This window comes from Tachyglossus aculeatus, chromosome 2 (genome assembly GCF_015852505.1).
Source record: "Tachyglossus aculeatus isolate mTacAcu1 chromosome 2, mTacAcu1.pri, whole genome shotgun sequence".
In the NCBI taxonomy this organism is placed as follows: domain Eukaryota; kingdom Metazoa; phylum Chordata; class Mammalia; order Monotremata; family Tachyglossidae; genus Tachyglossus; species Tachyglossus aculeatus.
Window position 1 is genome coordinate 146,196,633 of NC_052067.1, and position 15,770 is coordinate 146,212,402.

Here is a 15,770-nt window from a genome sequence, read left to right on the forward strand (position 1 = left end):
CCTGACTGGAACTCCCCCAGGATACAAGTATGTATCCTCAGGAAGAGCATGAGGCCAACCAGTCTTCGATCTATCCCCTCCTTTGCTTGCCGCTCAGAGTGGGAACATGCCTGCCTCAGTTGGAGAATCAGTCCTAATGCAACAGTTGTCTCAAACGCCACGTTCCCCAGGCAGTTCTTTATGCTCAAGGGAAGTTGAAATGACAATTGTGCTAATGACTGGATTGTCCAAAATGATAACCACCAACCCTCCCTGCCTTCAGGTGGATCCCAAGCAACGTTGTGCCTCTCTGGCCTCATCTGACATGGTGACGGATCCTCCTGTTCATGTGGTAGGGTGGGACACGGTCACATTCCTCCATTTTCCCTAGCCTGCCAAGTCCATCAGATGCTCCTTCATGAAGGATTTAAGACAGCTCATGCTCCCCCAATTGCAGGGCACAGAATCATCCTCGTTCCCACCATAGCACAGTCTTGAGGGGCTGTTAGGGTGGTGACGGTAATGACCCTTATGAAGGAAACTGGCTTTAAAATGAATGGGTTAGCAAGCCACCACAACAGCTACTCTGCAATGAAATGACGTGTTCGTATGGGTTATCACATCAAACTCTAAAAGGTGCCATCGACCGCCATATGGAATTTAGTGCAAAATCGATAACGTACAAACGAGGTACAAAACGAAGACTATACATATATGACAATTGTGCTACCTTAAATAATAGCAGCATAAGCTGTGTTCATTTTCAAGTGTGGATTTAATGTTTTCTTCCGATTGCCTTACAAAGAATCTACGACATCATAAACCTTCCGTAGAAGACTAGGCAATGCCCAACAGACAAACGAGTGCTTCTGTGGACAGAAGGAACATTTTGGCTCAGGTGAAATGATCCAGAAGTTGAGAAGTATTATATTGGTAAGACAAAACGATTAGGAGAAATATCACTCATTTGAATATGGACGCGGCCCGCCCACGGAAGACGGACCCCCTCTCCCACCCCCACGGATGTGATGAGGCCGTTGTTCGTGGGGTGACAGGGAAGAGGCCGTCTGAAGGATCTTAGGGCGTAGAAGGTGGCTTGGGAGACGAGCAGGATCCTTGACTATCAAAACTGGTTGCTCGGCCAGGTAACTGGAAGAAAATAGTTGGAGTAAGCATGGTACACTGATGAAACACTGCTAAGTGAACCACAATTTCAACTTGCTCCATTTATTTCTTAGTGGTTATTTTGTCATTCCACCCGGTGCTCAAGGCCTACCAGCTGGCCCCTGGGAATTTGACATCTTGAGGCAACAATGGCTATGCATCTCACAGACAGAACATTTAATAGGCAGAGCAGGCAGAAATGACATGTGATTCATTTCTTTACGCTGGCTGTGACTTCTTCTATTTTAGTCTAGCTATTTAGGCCCTAGGCAAACCCCAGGTATGTTAGGAGAACAGAGTGAGTGATCGTGGGCAGGGAATAAGTCTTGTTCTATTGTTCTAGTGTACTCTCCCAAGTTCTTAGTACAGTGCTTTGCATGCAGTAAGCACTCAATAAATTTAATTGACTGACTGACTGATATGGGTTATGAGGAATTGGCAGAGTTTAGGGATGGGAAGAAAAGGAAATAACTGCTGACAGTCCACTCATGAGTTAGGACTTCTTTCAATACAGTGCTCTGCACACAGTAAGTGCTCAATAAATACAATTGAAGGAATGAAGTAACCAAATCCAAGCCAATTATGGGAAAAATCCTCTCATCAATTCAATGTACACCATGAGTTAAAAAAATAATTCTATCTTGAATTAATTGTGTTGTTCACATATCATTTTTCTTAATTTCACTATGCTCTGGGGTAAATCAATCCATCAATGGTGTTTATTGAACATTTACTGTGCACAGATCACTTGAAAGAGGACAGTACAACAGAATTGGTAGATACGTCCCTGACAGTAAGGCGCTTATAGTGTCTAGTGGGAGACAGCCATTAATATAAATAAATTATAGATTTGCACATTAGGGAAATTAAGGAGAAGGGGGAAGTGTACAAACCTCTCAAAAGGAAAGCTCCTACTTATAATTAGTAGTAATAATAATGCTAAAACTATTTATTAAGTTTACTAAGTTCCAGGCACTCTTCTAAGAGCTGGAGTAGTTTCAAACTGTTCAGGTTGGACACAGTGCCTGTCCTATGTAGGGCTCACAGTCTTTATCCTCATTTTATGGGTGAAGTAAGAAGTATCTATCACTCCCACTATGCCATTAGCTCTTCGAAGGCAAGAATCACGTCTACCAATTACATTGTACTCTCCCAAGCACTTTGTACAGTACTCAGGTCAAAGGTAAATGATTGATAATTGAGGGAGAACATAAGCAAGGGGGTTGATGGTGGGAAAATTGAGAGGGAGGGGCAGTTTGATATTTAGAGGAATAAAGTGAACGAACTGGATTGTAGATGGAGAGGAGCAAGGGTTTGTACTGGGGAGAGTCTCAAATGTGGTAAGTCTAATGCTGAAGCATTGCTGTTTGATATAGGCCATTGCCTTCTCCTGGAAACCTTAACCTTGGTTTTATGGACATAGTTTTCTCCTGGTTCTCCTCTTAGCTTTCCAGTTGCTCCTCTGGCTGTTTCACCAGCTTTTCCTCTGTCATAAATGATATTCACTGAGGGATTCCTGTGTGCAGAGAACTGTACTATGTGCTTTGGAGAGTACAATACAATAGAGTTCATTGACATGTTCCCTGCCCATATCGAGCTCATCCAACCCTACTGATTCTGAACGTTTAAAAGGCTCTCTTTTCTGGGTCCTCTTCTCTCCACATTTTACACTCATTCCCTTGAGCAGCTCATTTGTAGGCATTGCGGTTTGATATAGGCCGTTGCCTTCTGGAAACCTTAACCTTGGTTTTATGGACATAGTTTTCTCCTGGTTCTCCTCTTAGCCTTCCAGTTGCTCCTTCTCTGGCTCTTTCACCAGCTTTTCCTCTGTCATAAATGATATTCACTGAGGGATTCCTGTGGGCAGAGAACTGTACTATGTGCTTCGGAGAGTACAATAGAGTTCGTTGACACGTTCCCTGCCCATATCGAGCTCATCCAACCCTACCGATTCTGAGAGTTTCAAAGGCTCTCTTTTCTGGGTCCTCTTCTCTCCACATTTTGCACTCATTCCCATGAGCAGCTCATCTGTTTCTATGGCTTCAAGTACTCTCGTCTATTTCACTATCCCTGACCTCTCTCCTCTTCAATCTCACAGTCCGTGCTGCCTCCAGGACAGCTTTACATTTCCTCCTCCACGCTTTCTAATTTCCGTCCACAACCCGTTGGTGTCCAGCCTGTTTAGCTTGGGTCTACCCCAGATCTTATTACCATGGCTGGTACATAGTAAGTGCTTAACAAATACCATAAAAAACCTAAAACAAAACACCACTACCAACTTCTCCACTCCTGAAGTCCAAATCCTTGACATTATCCCTTACTCTTCCCACTCTTCCAGTCCCGATATAGCGCAGTTTACTGTTATACCCTACTCTCCCAAGCCCTTAGTACAGTGTTCAGTACACGGCAAATGCTCAGTAAATACAACTGAATGAATGAATGAATGAATTTGGGCAGAGAGTCAGAGGTGAGATGAATGAGATAAAGGCACAGTGACTAAGTCGGAGTTAGAGGAGCCAAGTTCTAGACTGTGAGCCCGTTGTTGAATAGGGACCATCTCTGTATGTTGCCAAGTTGTACTTCCCAAGTGCTTAGTACAGTGTTCTGCACACAGAAAGTGCTCAATAAATACGATTGAATGAATGAATGAATAGGAACTCAGTGAGGTAAGAGAAGTGGGCAAGGAAATTGAGTGCTTTAAAACTCATGGTAAGGAGCTTTGGTTTGGTGCAGAGGTGAATGGGCAACTCCTGGAGGTTCCTGAGGAGTGGGAAAACGTTGATTTTATTATTTTTTTAGGAAAAATGATCCAGGCAGCAGAGTGAAATATGGGCTGGAGTGCGAGTGACAGGAGGCAGGGAGGTCAGTGAGGAGGCTGATACAGCAGTCAAGGGATATGACAAATATCTGGACCAGCTTGGTGCTTGGAGATGGGGCAGATTCTTGAAATGTTGGGGAGGAAAAAGAACAACCAAAAGCAGGATTTGACAATAGATTGAGTATCGGGATTGAAAGGGAAGGATAATTAAAGAAGGCTAATATTTGGGCTTCAGGAGTGGAGAGGATGATAGTGATGCAGTAATCAAGGTGGGATAGGATAAATGCTTGAATCAACATGGTAGCTGTTTGGATGGAACAGCGTGGCTTAGAGGAAAGAGCCCGGGCTTGGGAGTCAGAGGTCATGGGTTATAGTCCCGGCTCTGCCACATGTCTGCTGTGTGACCTTGGGTAAGACACTTAGCTTCTCTGAACCTCAGTTATCTCATCTGTAAAATGGGGATTAGGAGTGTGAGCCCCATGTGAGACAACCTGATCACCTTGTATCCCCCCAAGTGCTTAGAACAGTGCTTTGCATATAGTAAGCACTTTACAAATGTTATCACTATTCTTATTATTATGGAAAGAAAAGAGTAGATTTTAGTCACACTGTGAAGGCTCCTCCTCCCCCTCCCATCCCCTTACTGTGGGGGTTCCCCAAGGTTCAGTGCTTGGTCCCCTTCTGTTCTCGATCTACACGCACTCCCTTGGTGACCTCATTCGCTCCCACGAACTCTCATCTCTACGCTGGTGACACCCAGATCTACATCTCTGACCCTGCTCTCTTCCCCTCTCTCCAGGCTTGCATCTCCTCCTGCCTCCAGGACATCTCCATCTGGATGTCTGCCCACCACCTAAAACTCAACATGTCCAAGACTGAACTCCTTGTCTTCCCTCCCAAACCCTGCCCTTTCCCTGACTTTCCCATCTCTGTTGACGGCACTACCATCCTTCCCGTCTCACAAGCCCGCAACCTTGGTGTCATCCTCCACTCCACTCTCTCGTTCATCTCTCACATCCAAGCTGTCACCAAAACCTGCCGGTATCAGCTCCGCAACATTGTCAAGATCCGCCCTTTCCTCTCCATCCATACTGCTACCCTGCTCGGTCAAGCTCTCATCCTATCCTCTCTGGACTACTGCAGCAGCCTTCTCTCTGATCTCCCACCCTCGTGTCTCTCTCCACTTCAATCCATACTTCATGCTGCTGCCCAGATTGTCTTTGTCCAGAAACGCTCTGGGCATGTTACTCCCCTCCTCAAAAATCTCCAGTGGCTACCAATCAATCTGCACATCAGGCAGAAACTCCTCACCCTGGGCTTCAAGGCTGTCCATCCCCTTGCCCCCTCCTACCTCACCTCCTTTCTCTCCTTCTACAGCCCAGCCCGCACCCTCCGCTCCTCTGCCGCTAATCTCCTCACTGTGCCTCGTTCTTGCCTGTCCCACCATCGACCCCCGGCCCACGTCATCCCCCGGGCCTGGAATGCCCTCCCTCTGCCCATCTGCCAAGCTAGCTGTCTTCCTCCCTTCAAGGCCCTACTGAGAGCTCACCTCCTCCAGGAGGCCTTCCCAGACTGAGGCCCTTCCTTCCTCTCCCCCTTGTCCCCCTCTCCATCCCCCCATCTTACCTCCTTCCCTTCCCCACAGCACCTGTATATATGTATTTATGTTTGTACATATTTATTACTCTATTTATTTATTTATTTATTTTACTTGTACATATCTATTCTATTTATTTTATTTTGTTAGTAAGTTTGGTTTTGTTCTCTTTCTCCCCCATTTAGACTGTGAGCCCACTGTTGGGTATAGACTGTCTCTATGTGTTGCCAACTTGTATTTCCCAAGCACTTAGTACAGTGCTCTGCACACAGTAAGTGCTCAATAAATATGATTGATTGATTGATTGATGACAGATTGAATATGTGGGTTGAAGGAGAGAGATGACTAAAGGATAATGCCAGGGTTATAGGCGTGTGAGACAGGAAGGATAGTGGTGATGATGATGATGGTGATGACATTTATTAAGTGCTTACTATGTGCAAAGCACTGTTCTAAGTACTGGGGAGGTTACAAGTTGATCAGGTTGCCCCACAGGGGGCTCACTGTCTTAATCCCCATTTTACAGATGAGGTAACTGAGGCACAGAGAAGTTTGGTGACTTGTCCAAAGTCACACAGCTGTCACTTGGCAGAGCTGGGTTTCGAACCCATGACCTCTGACTCCAAAGCCCGTGTTCTTTCTACTGAGCCACGCTGCTTCTCTGTGCTGTCTGCAGTGATGGAAAAGTCAGGGGGAAGAACCAGTATGAGTGGGAGGATCAGTTCTGTTTTGGACATGTGACATTTGAGATGTCAGCAGGACATCCAAGTAGAGATGTCTTGAAGGCAGGAGGAAATGCACTTTCATTCATTCAATTGTATTTATTGAGCGCTTACTGTGTGCAGAGCACTGTACTATGTGCCTGGGAAGTACAAGTCAGCAACATTATAGAGACGGTCCCTATCCAACAATGGGCTCACAGTCTAGAAGGGGGAGACAGACAACAAAACAAAACATGTGGACAGGTGTCAAGTCATCAGAACAAAAAGAATTAAAGCAAAATGCACATCATTAACAAAATAAATACAGTAGTAAATATATACATGTAAAATAAACAGAGTAATAAATCTGTACAAATATATATACAGGTGCTGTGGTACTTCTCAAGCTCTTAGTGCCGTGTGTTATACAAAGTAAATGCTCAAAAAACACCATTTATTGAATTATTTGTGAATTCATGCCCTCTTATAGCAAGCACATCTCTTCATATCTTACATGCCCTATTATTTAAGTACTTGCGTCTGATTTTCTCCTTGACCCCCTCCAATCTGGCTTCCGTCACTTTCACTCCACAGAAACTGCCTTCTCAAAGGTCACAAGTCAACTTCTTCATGACAAATCCAATGGCCTCTATTCTATCCTAATTTTCCTTGACTTCTCATCTTCCTTTGACAGGTTTGACCACTTCCTTCTCCTGAAAACATTATCCAAGCTCGGCTTCATTGGCACTGTCCTCTCCCAGTTCTCCTTCTATCTCACTGGCCACTCATTCTCAGTCTCTTTCATGGGCTCCTCATTTGCTTCCCACCCGCTATTGGGGGTTCCTCAGGGTTCAATTCTGGGTCCCCTTCTATTCCCCATCTACACCCACTCCATTAGAGTACTCATTCTCTTCCACGGCTTCAACTACCACCTCTAGGCGAATGATTCCCAAATCTTCATCTCCAGCCCAGATCTCTCTCCCTTTCCACAGACTCACATTTCCTCCTGCCTTCAAGACATCTCTTGGTTGTCCTGCCATTACCTTAAATTTAACACGTTCAAAGCAGAACTGCTTATCTTCCCAAGGTTAAACAACAGACATGTGGCAGAGCCAGGATTAGAACCCAGGTCCTTTTAACTCCCAGGCCTGTACTCCTTCATTCATTCCTTCATGCAATAGTATTTATTGAGCACTTACTGTGTGCAGAGCACTGTACTAAGAGCTTGGAAAGTACAATTTGGCAACAAATAGAGGAAATCCCTACCCAACAACGGACTCACAGTCTAGAAGGGGGAGAAAGACAACAAAACAAGTAGACAGCCATTAATAGCACCAAAATAGATAAACAGAATTAATCACTAGGTCACACTAAATGCTTGGGAGATTATAGGATAACAGAGTTGGTAGACACTATCCCTGCCCATAACGAGTTTACAATCTAGAGGGGGAGTCAGACAGTAGGATAAATAAATTATGGATATAGATTTGTCTCTTCCACTAGCTTAACAATTCCTTGTGTGCTTGGATTGTTTCTACCAACTGTATTATACTCTTCCAAGTGCTTGGTACTGTAAGTACTCAATAAATACCATCAATTGATTGATTTATCATTATTCCTTTTATCCCTTTCTGTCTGATCTGCATTTAACTTCAACACGCTGAAGCACCAAAATAAAAAAAAAGAAATGAAAAACCTAAAGACAGATATTTCTCACAAAATTTCAATTCTGTCCTATTTCACTCTCCCAAGTGCTTAGTACAGTGCTCCATACAGAGTTAGCACTCAATAAATATGATCAATCAATTGTTTTTTAAAGAGCCTCGAAAAGATTCATCATTATACTGAAGGAACCTTCTGTCCCTTTGGAGTTTAGATGGTTTGACACAGCTCCTGTGTTCATGATGGTAAAAAAAAATAGCCTTGGAAAGGGATGTATGTGGATGAAACTTGGAGACAGCTGTTAATTTCCTGATGCTATTTTTTTTAATGTTATTTATTAAGTGGTTTCTATGTGTTGGGCACTGTACTAAGTGTTGGGGTGATGCAAGATAATCAGGCTAGATGCAGTCTCTGTCCCACATGAGGTTCACAGTCTCAATCCCCATTTTACAGATGAGGCACCTGAGGCACGGAGAAGAAAAGTGACTGATTCAGGGTCCCATACTGTAGACGAGTAGCCGAGCAGGGATTAGAGCCCAGGTCCTCTGATACCGAGGCCTATGCTCCTTCCATTAGGCCGCACTGCTTCTCTAGCTCAGGTTAGCTCTCCAGAAAAATGTCCAGTTGGAATATTGAAGGGATGTTTCCAGCCAAAGAATTTAACTAGCAGCTAATCCGTCCAGAAAAATGTCCAATTGGAATACTGAAGGGAAGTTTCCAGCCAAAGAATTTAACTAGCAGCTAATCCATCCAGAAAAATGTCCAATTGGAATATTGAAGGGAAGTTTCCAGCCAAAGAATTTAACTAGCAGCTAATCCGCCCAGAAAAATGTCCAATTGGAATACTGAAGGGAAGTTTCCAGCCAAAGAATTTAACTAGCAGCTAATCCAAAGTACCTCTCTCTTCACCAGCATTTTCAAATTTATCCGAAAGATAGGGCCATGTTCCCTTCCCTGACATTGGAGCACTGGAGCATTACCTGCTCCTGTAGGTAAGAGAAAGGTTAGCCCTTACTTCTGTTATTGGTCCTGTCTTCCGAGTCCCCTGTGTGCTTGTTTCCGTACCCAAGCAGCACGGATAGAACATAGGCTTGGGAGTCAGAAGGTCATGGGTTCTAATCCCAGTTTTGCCACTTGTCTGCTGTGTGACCTTGGGTAAGTCACTTTACTTCTCGGGCCTCAGTTCCCTCATCTGTAAAATGGGGCTTGAGACCATGAGCCCCATGTGGGACATGTATCTAACCCGATTTGCTTGTATCCATCCCAGTGCTTAGTTTGGTGCCTGGCACACAGTAAGCACTTAATATCATTATTATCATTATTATTATTACCTCTCAAACCCTGTGATTTTCATCCCATTCCCCCAGTGCTTCTGTACATATCTGTATGTAATTTATTTTAATGTCTATCTCCCCCTCTAGACTGCTAGCTCCTTATTGAAGGAATCATGTCTACCAACTCTAATGTATTGTACATACCACTGATTATTGAATGGAGGCCAGAGAGTTGGGTCAAATTCATCCATTCAATCATATCTACTGAATGCTTACTGTGTGCAGAGCACTATACTAAGAGCTCAGGAGAGTACACTAGAACAGTAAAAAGACACATTCCCTGTCCACAGTAAGCTTACAGTCCAGAGGGGGAGCGGAAATGTTAGGGCACGGAGAGAATGTTTGCCTCATTTTGACACGCCCTCAGTTTTATTAAATGAGATAGAAATTGGGTAATTTGGTCATTTGGAGCCATGGATGGGAAGCAAAATATTGTGCAATATCATGGCCTATGTTGAATGCAATCTGAGAGCAGTAAGTGAGTAACAAATGGCATTAAAAGTGGGAATTTGAATAATAATTTAAGGAAAATGAAAAGTGAAGGAAAAGAATACGAGATTAAGGCACAAGACTATATGAAATGTATAGTTACCTCTACCAGAGGGTGCCAATGGGTTATTGGCTTTCGGTGGTAGGCTAGCATTTCGTTCCAGTGGTCTCGTCCAAGGCCTTCAGCATCTAGTCCTGTCCTGCATACCCCTATAACTTCATTGTGTCCCACCCTGAGGAGCGAGGAAAGAAAAGTTGTAGATTACATTATCAAAGGCAAACAGCGTTCTAAAATACCCTCAAAGACTACAACGATACTACTACTAATAATAATAATTGTAGTATTTATTAAGCACTGGAAAAGCAGCGTTGGCTCAGTGGAAAGAGCCTGGGCTTTGGAGTCAGAGGTCATGGGTTCAAATCCCAGCTCCGCCAACTGTCAGCTGTGTGACTTTGGGCAAGTCACTTAACTTCTCTGGGCCTCAGTTCCCTCATCTGTAAAATGGGGATTAAAGCTGTGAGCCTCCCCCCACCGTGGGACAACCTGATCACCTTGTAGCCTCCCCAGTGCTTAGAAGAGTGCTTTTCACATAGTAAGCGCTTAACAAATGCCATCATTATTATCATTATATACCAGTCAATCCACTAAATGCTGGGATAGACTCAAGACAGTTGGGTTGGACACAGGCCCTGTTCTATGTGAGGCTCACAGACTTAATCCATATTTTATAGATGAGATAACTGAGGCACAGAGAAGTTAAGTGACTCACCCAAGGCCACACATCAGATAAGTGGTGGAGCTGGGATTAGAACCAAGGTCCTTTTTACACCCAGGTCCAAGCCCTATCCACTAGGCCATGCTGTCAGCTGTCAGCTGTGTCAGCTGTGTGACTTTGGGCAAGTCACTGAACTTCTCTGTGCCTCAGTTACCTCATCTGTAAAATGGGGATTAAGATTTGAGCCCCCCTTGGGACAACCTGATCACCTTGTATCCTCCCAAGTGCTTAGAACCATGCTTTGCACATAGTAAGTGCTTTACAAATGCCATTATTATTATTATTATGCAGCTTCTCAAGATACTTTAGTAGTCTAGATGTCAGCAGAAGTGTCCTATATTTCTTTTTTGAATCTTCTAAAATGTTTTTCAAATGTTTTTCAATTACTTATAAGAAAAATATAAAGTCAGTTTCTTACACATAATCTCAGTATATTTGTGGTGAATAACTGAATTTGACCATATGGCTTGCAAGATCAGGGTTGAAATCTATTGACTTTTGTTTGAATATTTGTTATGGGTAGATTTCTTAGATGAAAATAACAATGCCTTGGTTTCATATGGTGACTTTCTTTTTCTAAGCATGGCTCAGTGGAAAGAGCATGGGCTTGGGAGTCAGAGGTCATGGGTTCTAATCCCTGCTCTGCCACTTGTCAGCTGTGTGACTTTGGGCAAGTCACTTAACTTCTCTGTGACTCAGTTACCTCATCTGTAAAATGGGGGTTAGGACTGTGAGCCCCACATGGGGACAACCTGATCAACTTGTATCCCCCCAGTGCTTAGAACAGTGCTTCACACATAGTAAGCGCTTAACAAATGCCATCATTATTTTATCCTCTTGTTTGAATTGTAAAGTCAGGGGAGGTAGTTTTTATTTTCCCCCAAAGAGTAAACAATTTACCAAAGGTTCATTAGCTAGACTGAAAGCTTGTTGTGGGGCAGGGGAATGTGTCTTCCAACTGTTGTAGTATAGTCTCCCAATGGCTTACTACAGTGCTCTGCACACATTAAGTGCTCATTGATGATGATGGCAGGGTTTATGTCTGAACTCTCTTCTGCTTCTTCATACAATGTTCTTTCCACTAGACGACTATAAATAACTTCTAAGAACAAAGTTAGGATTTCTAACCAATTTGGCACTTAAGAGACTAAATCCCAGAATTCGAAATCTCTAAATGCATTTTGAATATACTCAACTCAATCATATTCCCTAAGTAAATTCCCTTTGAAAATATTTCTGTTCCTCTAGACTAAGGAAAAAAGAATTTTAAAAAATGGAACAGAACACTGTCGATTTCTAGCCTTCTCCCTCATCCATCAAATTAATCAAAAGTTGGGGGCTCATGAGCAGAAATTGAAAGTAGAAAGAGCAACAGAGTTCCTATGCAGATTGAAGGTGAGTGATGCGGTTCCACTGATAGAAACCAAACGTGATCCAATGGGCATTTTTACAGCCAAGGGTACGTACCGATCATAATCCATCACAGCGATGGAAAGGCTGACCTGGTCTACATTCTCAGGAGGAATGTCGAAAATGATAGCCTCATTATAGATGGGATTCAGAGTGTTTTTCTTTGTGGTCGTTTTTCGTTTTTTCAACCTCCGACCCTCACACATCAGAGACACCTTGACATAGGGATCTGAAAAATAAGAAGTGGGTTTTAGTAACGCACATGGAGCTTGAGTTTTGGAGTTGTATTTGTAGTTTGATTACTCAATTATTATCTCTTCCTAAAGCCTTCTACATTTCCATTTTTTTTTTAACATAGATGAATGGATCTTGCCAGTTTTCTTACCAGCTGATGACAAGTAAGAACAATCTTTGACAGTGGTTAGGAGTAATATCTTTGATTCTGTTCTGCTGCTGTTACTTTGAATTGATTTGCATTGATCAGAATTGATACGAAAAAAGGATTCAATTTTTCCATGTGCTACCTCTCTAATTAAGGAAATATAGTACTTTCTTCTTTGAATTACAGTTTCCGTGATATATTTTTGCAGCAAATTGTTGTTATTTTCTAATGGCATTTTTTAAGTGCTTGAAACATGCCAGATTCATTCATTCATTCATTCAATCATATTTATTGAGTGCTTACTGTGTGCAGAGCACTGTACTAAGCACTTGGGAAGTGCAAGTTGGCAACATATAGAGACGGTCCCTACCCAACAGTGGGCTCACAGTCTAGAAATTGTGCTAAGCCCTGGGGTAGATACACGATTAACAGGTAGGACACAGTCCATGTCCCATAAGGGGCCCACAGTCTACTCTTCATTTTACAGATGAAGTAACTGAGGCAGACAGAAGTGAAGTGACTTGCCCAGGGTCACACAGCAGACAAGTGGCAGAGCTGTGGTTAGAACCCAGGTCCTCTGACTCCCAGGGGGGTACTCTTTCCACTAGGCAACGCTGTTCTTATTTTGTGAGTGTCCCCAAGATGCTGGAGAGAGTTTTTGAATGTTGCAAGATTGCGTAAATGTTTTCAATATGTTGAGTCAAAATCAACTCCAGATACCTCCACACTAGAAAAAACAACTTCAATTAAGAGGGCCCCCGGAAAGGCAATGTCATACAAAAACCACAAAATTGGTACTTAATTGTTTTGTCTTATGCCGTTCAGTTGTCTTCGACCCATGGCGACGCCTCGGACACATCTTTCCCAGAACGCCCCACCTCCATCTGCAATCGTTCTGGTAGTGGATCCATAGAGTTTTCTTGGTAAAAATCTGGAAGTGGTTGACCATTGCCTCCTTCCACACAGTAAACTCGAGTCTTTGCCCTTGATTCTCTCGCATACTGTTGCTGCCCAGAACAGGTGAGTTTTGACTTGCAGCAGATTGCCCTCCACTCACTAGCCACTGCCCAAGCTAGGAATGGAATGGGTAGGCCTCTGTTTCAATCTCCCTCCCATAGCCGAGACTGGTAGAGTACTGGAAACTTTCCTGGTGTGACCCTGAGAGGGTTGGTACTTCATACAGGCAGTAATTTAAACATCTTAGGACATTCAAGTTTTATTATACAACCTAGTGTGCTTGTTGCTGTGTTGGGCTCTTGAGTGACATTCCCAGTGCCACAAGCTTCCTGGAAACACTGAGACTATTTTGTGGGCTACCCATGGCATGGTATGATGGATATAGCATGGGACTGGGTGTCAGATGGTCATGGGTTCTAATCCCGGCTCCACCACTTGTGTGCTGTGCAATTTTGGGCAAATTTCTTAACTTCTCTGTGCCTCAGTTACCTCATCTGTAAAATGGGGGATTGAGACTGTGAGCCCCATGTAGGACAGGGTGTCCAACCTGATTTGTTCGTATCTACCCAAGCAGTTAGCACAGTGGCTGGCACACAGTAAGCACTTAATAAACACCATGATTTTTATTATCGCCCAACAAGATCTGGACGGCTTCTCTGAAGCCAGCCTCTTTCCTCCTTCTCTGGAGTATCAATCAATCAATCAATCAATCATATTTATTGAGTACTTACTGTGTGCAGAGCACTGTACTAAGCACTTGGGAAGTACAAGTTGGCAAAATATATCATGTATCATGGCTTCCTTCCTGATGAGAAGGTCATCTACCTTCTCATATTCAGCTTCTAGACTGTGAGCCCGCTGTTGGGTAGGGACCATCTCTATATGTTGCCAGCTTGTACTTCCCAAGCGCTTAGTACAGTGCTCTGCACACAGTAAGCGCTCAATAAATATGATCGAATGAATGAATGAATCCTTTCCCAAACCCATCTGCCATATTTTCTCCCTGGTGACTGTAAGCTCCTTGTGGGCAAGAAATGTGTCTACCAACTGTGTTGGTAATTGGGTTGGATACAGTCCCTGTCCCACAGAGTGCTTTCAGTCTTAATCGCCATTTTTCCAGATGAGGTAACAGGCACAGAGAAGTTAAATGACTTGCTCAGGTCCACACAGCAGATTTGTGGCAGAGCCAGGATTAGAACCCAGGTCCTTTGACTCTCAGGCCTCCTGTGGTCTGTCCACTGATCCATGCTGCTTGTCAGAGTGGGTAAAAGGGAATGAATGTTCTCTGTTCTACAATGTCCTCCTTCTCATCTTGCAAAACTAAAACAAATTTAGGGATCAGTAACAGGATTTGGGGAGGCCCATATGACCTCCAGACTGTGAAATAATTCAATGACTGTCCCCTGTATACTACTTTAATTCCTCTGTCTGTCTGTGACATGGGGATAATTTAGTAGCTGTTAGCTGATTCCCCGGCACATTGTAAGAATTAATGATGCAGTGCCCCTAAAGCATTCTGAGTGCCTCCTGTGAAAGATATTATATAAATGCAAAACAGTCTTACATTGCACTACAATTACACTGTTGTTTACTTGTCCTACCATGTGATCTTCTGGGGAACATAAAAGAGACAGAATGAATAGGAACCTTCAGTTATCAGCACCACAGAACATTTTTTCCTCAGAACTTCCTGAAACCAATTCAAGATTTCTTCTCCACAGCAGTTGCAATGGACAATGCAATAATGCTTTTTAAGGTGGGCAAGGAGAAGGAGCATGGCCTGGTGGATAGAGCGTGGGCCTGAGAGCCAGAGGGCCTGGGTTCCAATCCCAGCCCCACCACCTGTCTGCCGTGTGCCTTTGGGAAAGTCATTTCACGTCTCTGTGCCTCAGTTCCCTCAATTGTAAAATGGGGATTAAGACTGTGAGCCCCATCTGGGGCAAGGACTCTGTCCAACATGACTGGCTAGTATCTACCCCAGCACTTAGAACAGTGCCTGTCACATAGTAAGCTCTTAATGAATACCATTTTAAAAGAACAACATATAAAATAAGAAAAGCATCTTATCATTTGCTGTTATACTTTATTATCCACTGGAAGCGTCCATACACACCTGAAGAGCCCGTAATGTCCATGGCCTTGAGATTTCTACACTTGATGACTGTTAATGTCATACGCCCAGCAGTAGGTAAGTAACAAAGGGAGAACATGATTTCACCCAGATCTATGCTTTCCTACAAAGGAAAACATTGTTAGAATTTGGTCTGTTATGGTAGTGATTCAGAAAAATAAATATCGAATAACACAATTCTAAATCTGAGTTGAGTGCAAAATCATTTCTGCAGAACAGTCCCTGTTACTTAAAACCAATGCATAAGAGATTACCAATGTTTTGTTTAAATGAACCTGCTTGAAGAGGAAATGTAGAAGTGAATATTTTGTCACACTTTAGCTTAGGGATTTGCTCTCAAAAGTGACTTCAAGTGGCTGTATTTGCAACC

The 15,770-nt window shown here is 43.3% G+C and overlaps 1 protein-coding gene across 1 annotated transcript in view; it reads right to left on the reverse strand.

Annotated features, from left to right (window-relative positions):
- Positions 1-1,056: 1,056 nt before the first annotated feature.
- The window catches only part of SYT10 (synaptotagmin 10), a 116,038-nt gene continuing 101,324 nt past the window's right edge, over positions 1,057-15,770 (reverse strand). The window contains 4 exon segments of the mRNA XM_038740257.1: positions 1,057-1,128; positions 9,848-9,977; positions 11,988-12,159; positions 15,383-15,503. Of these exon segments, the coding sequence (XP_038596185.1) occupies positions 1,057-1,128; positions 9,848-9,977; positions 11,988-12,159; positions 15,383-15,503 (495 nt within the window).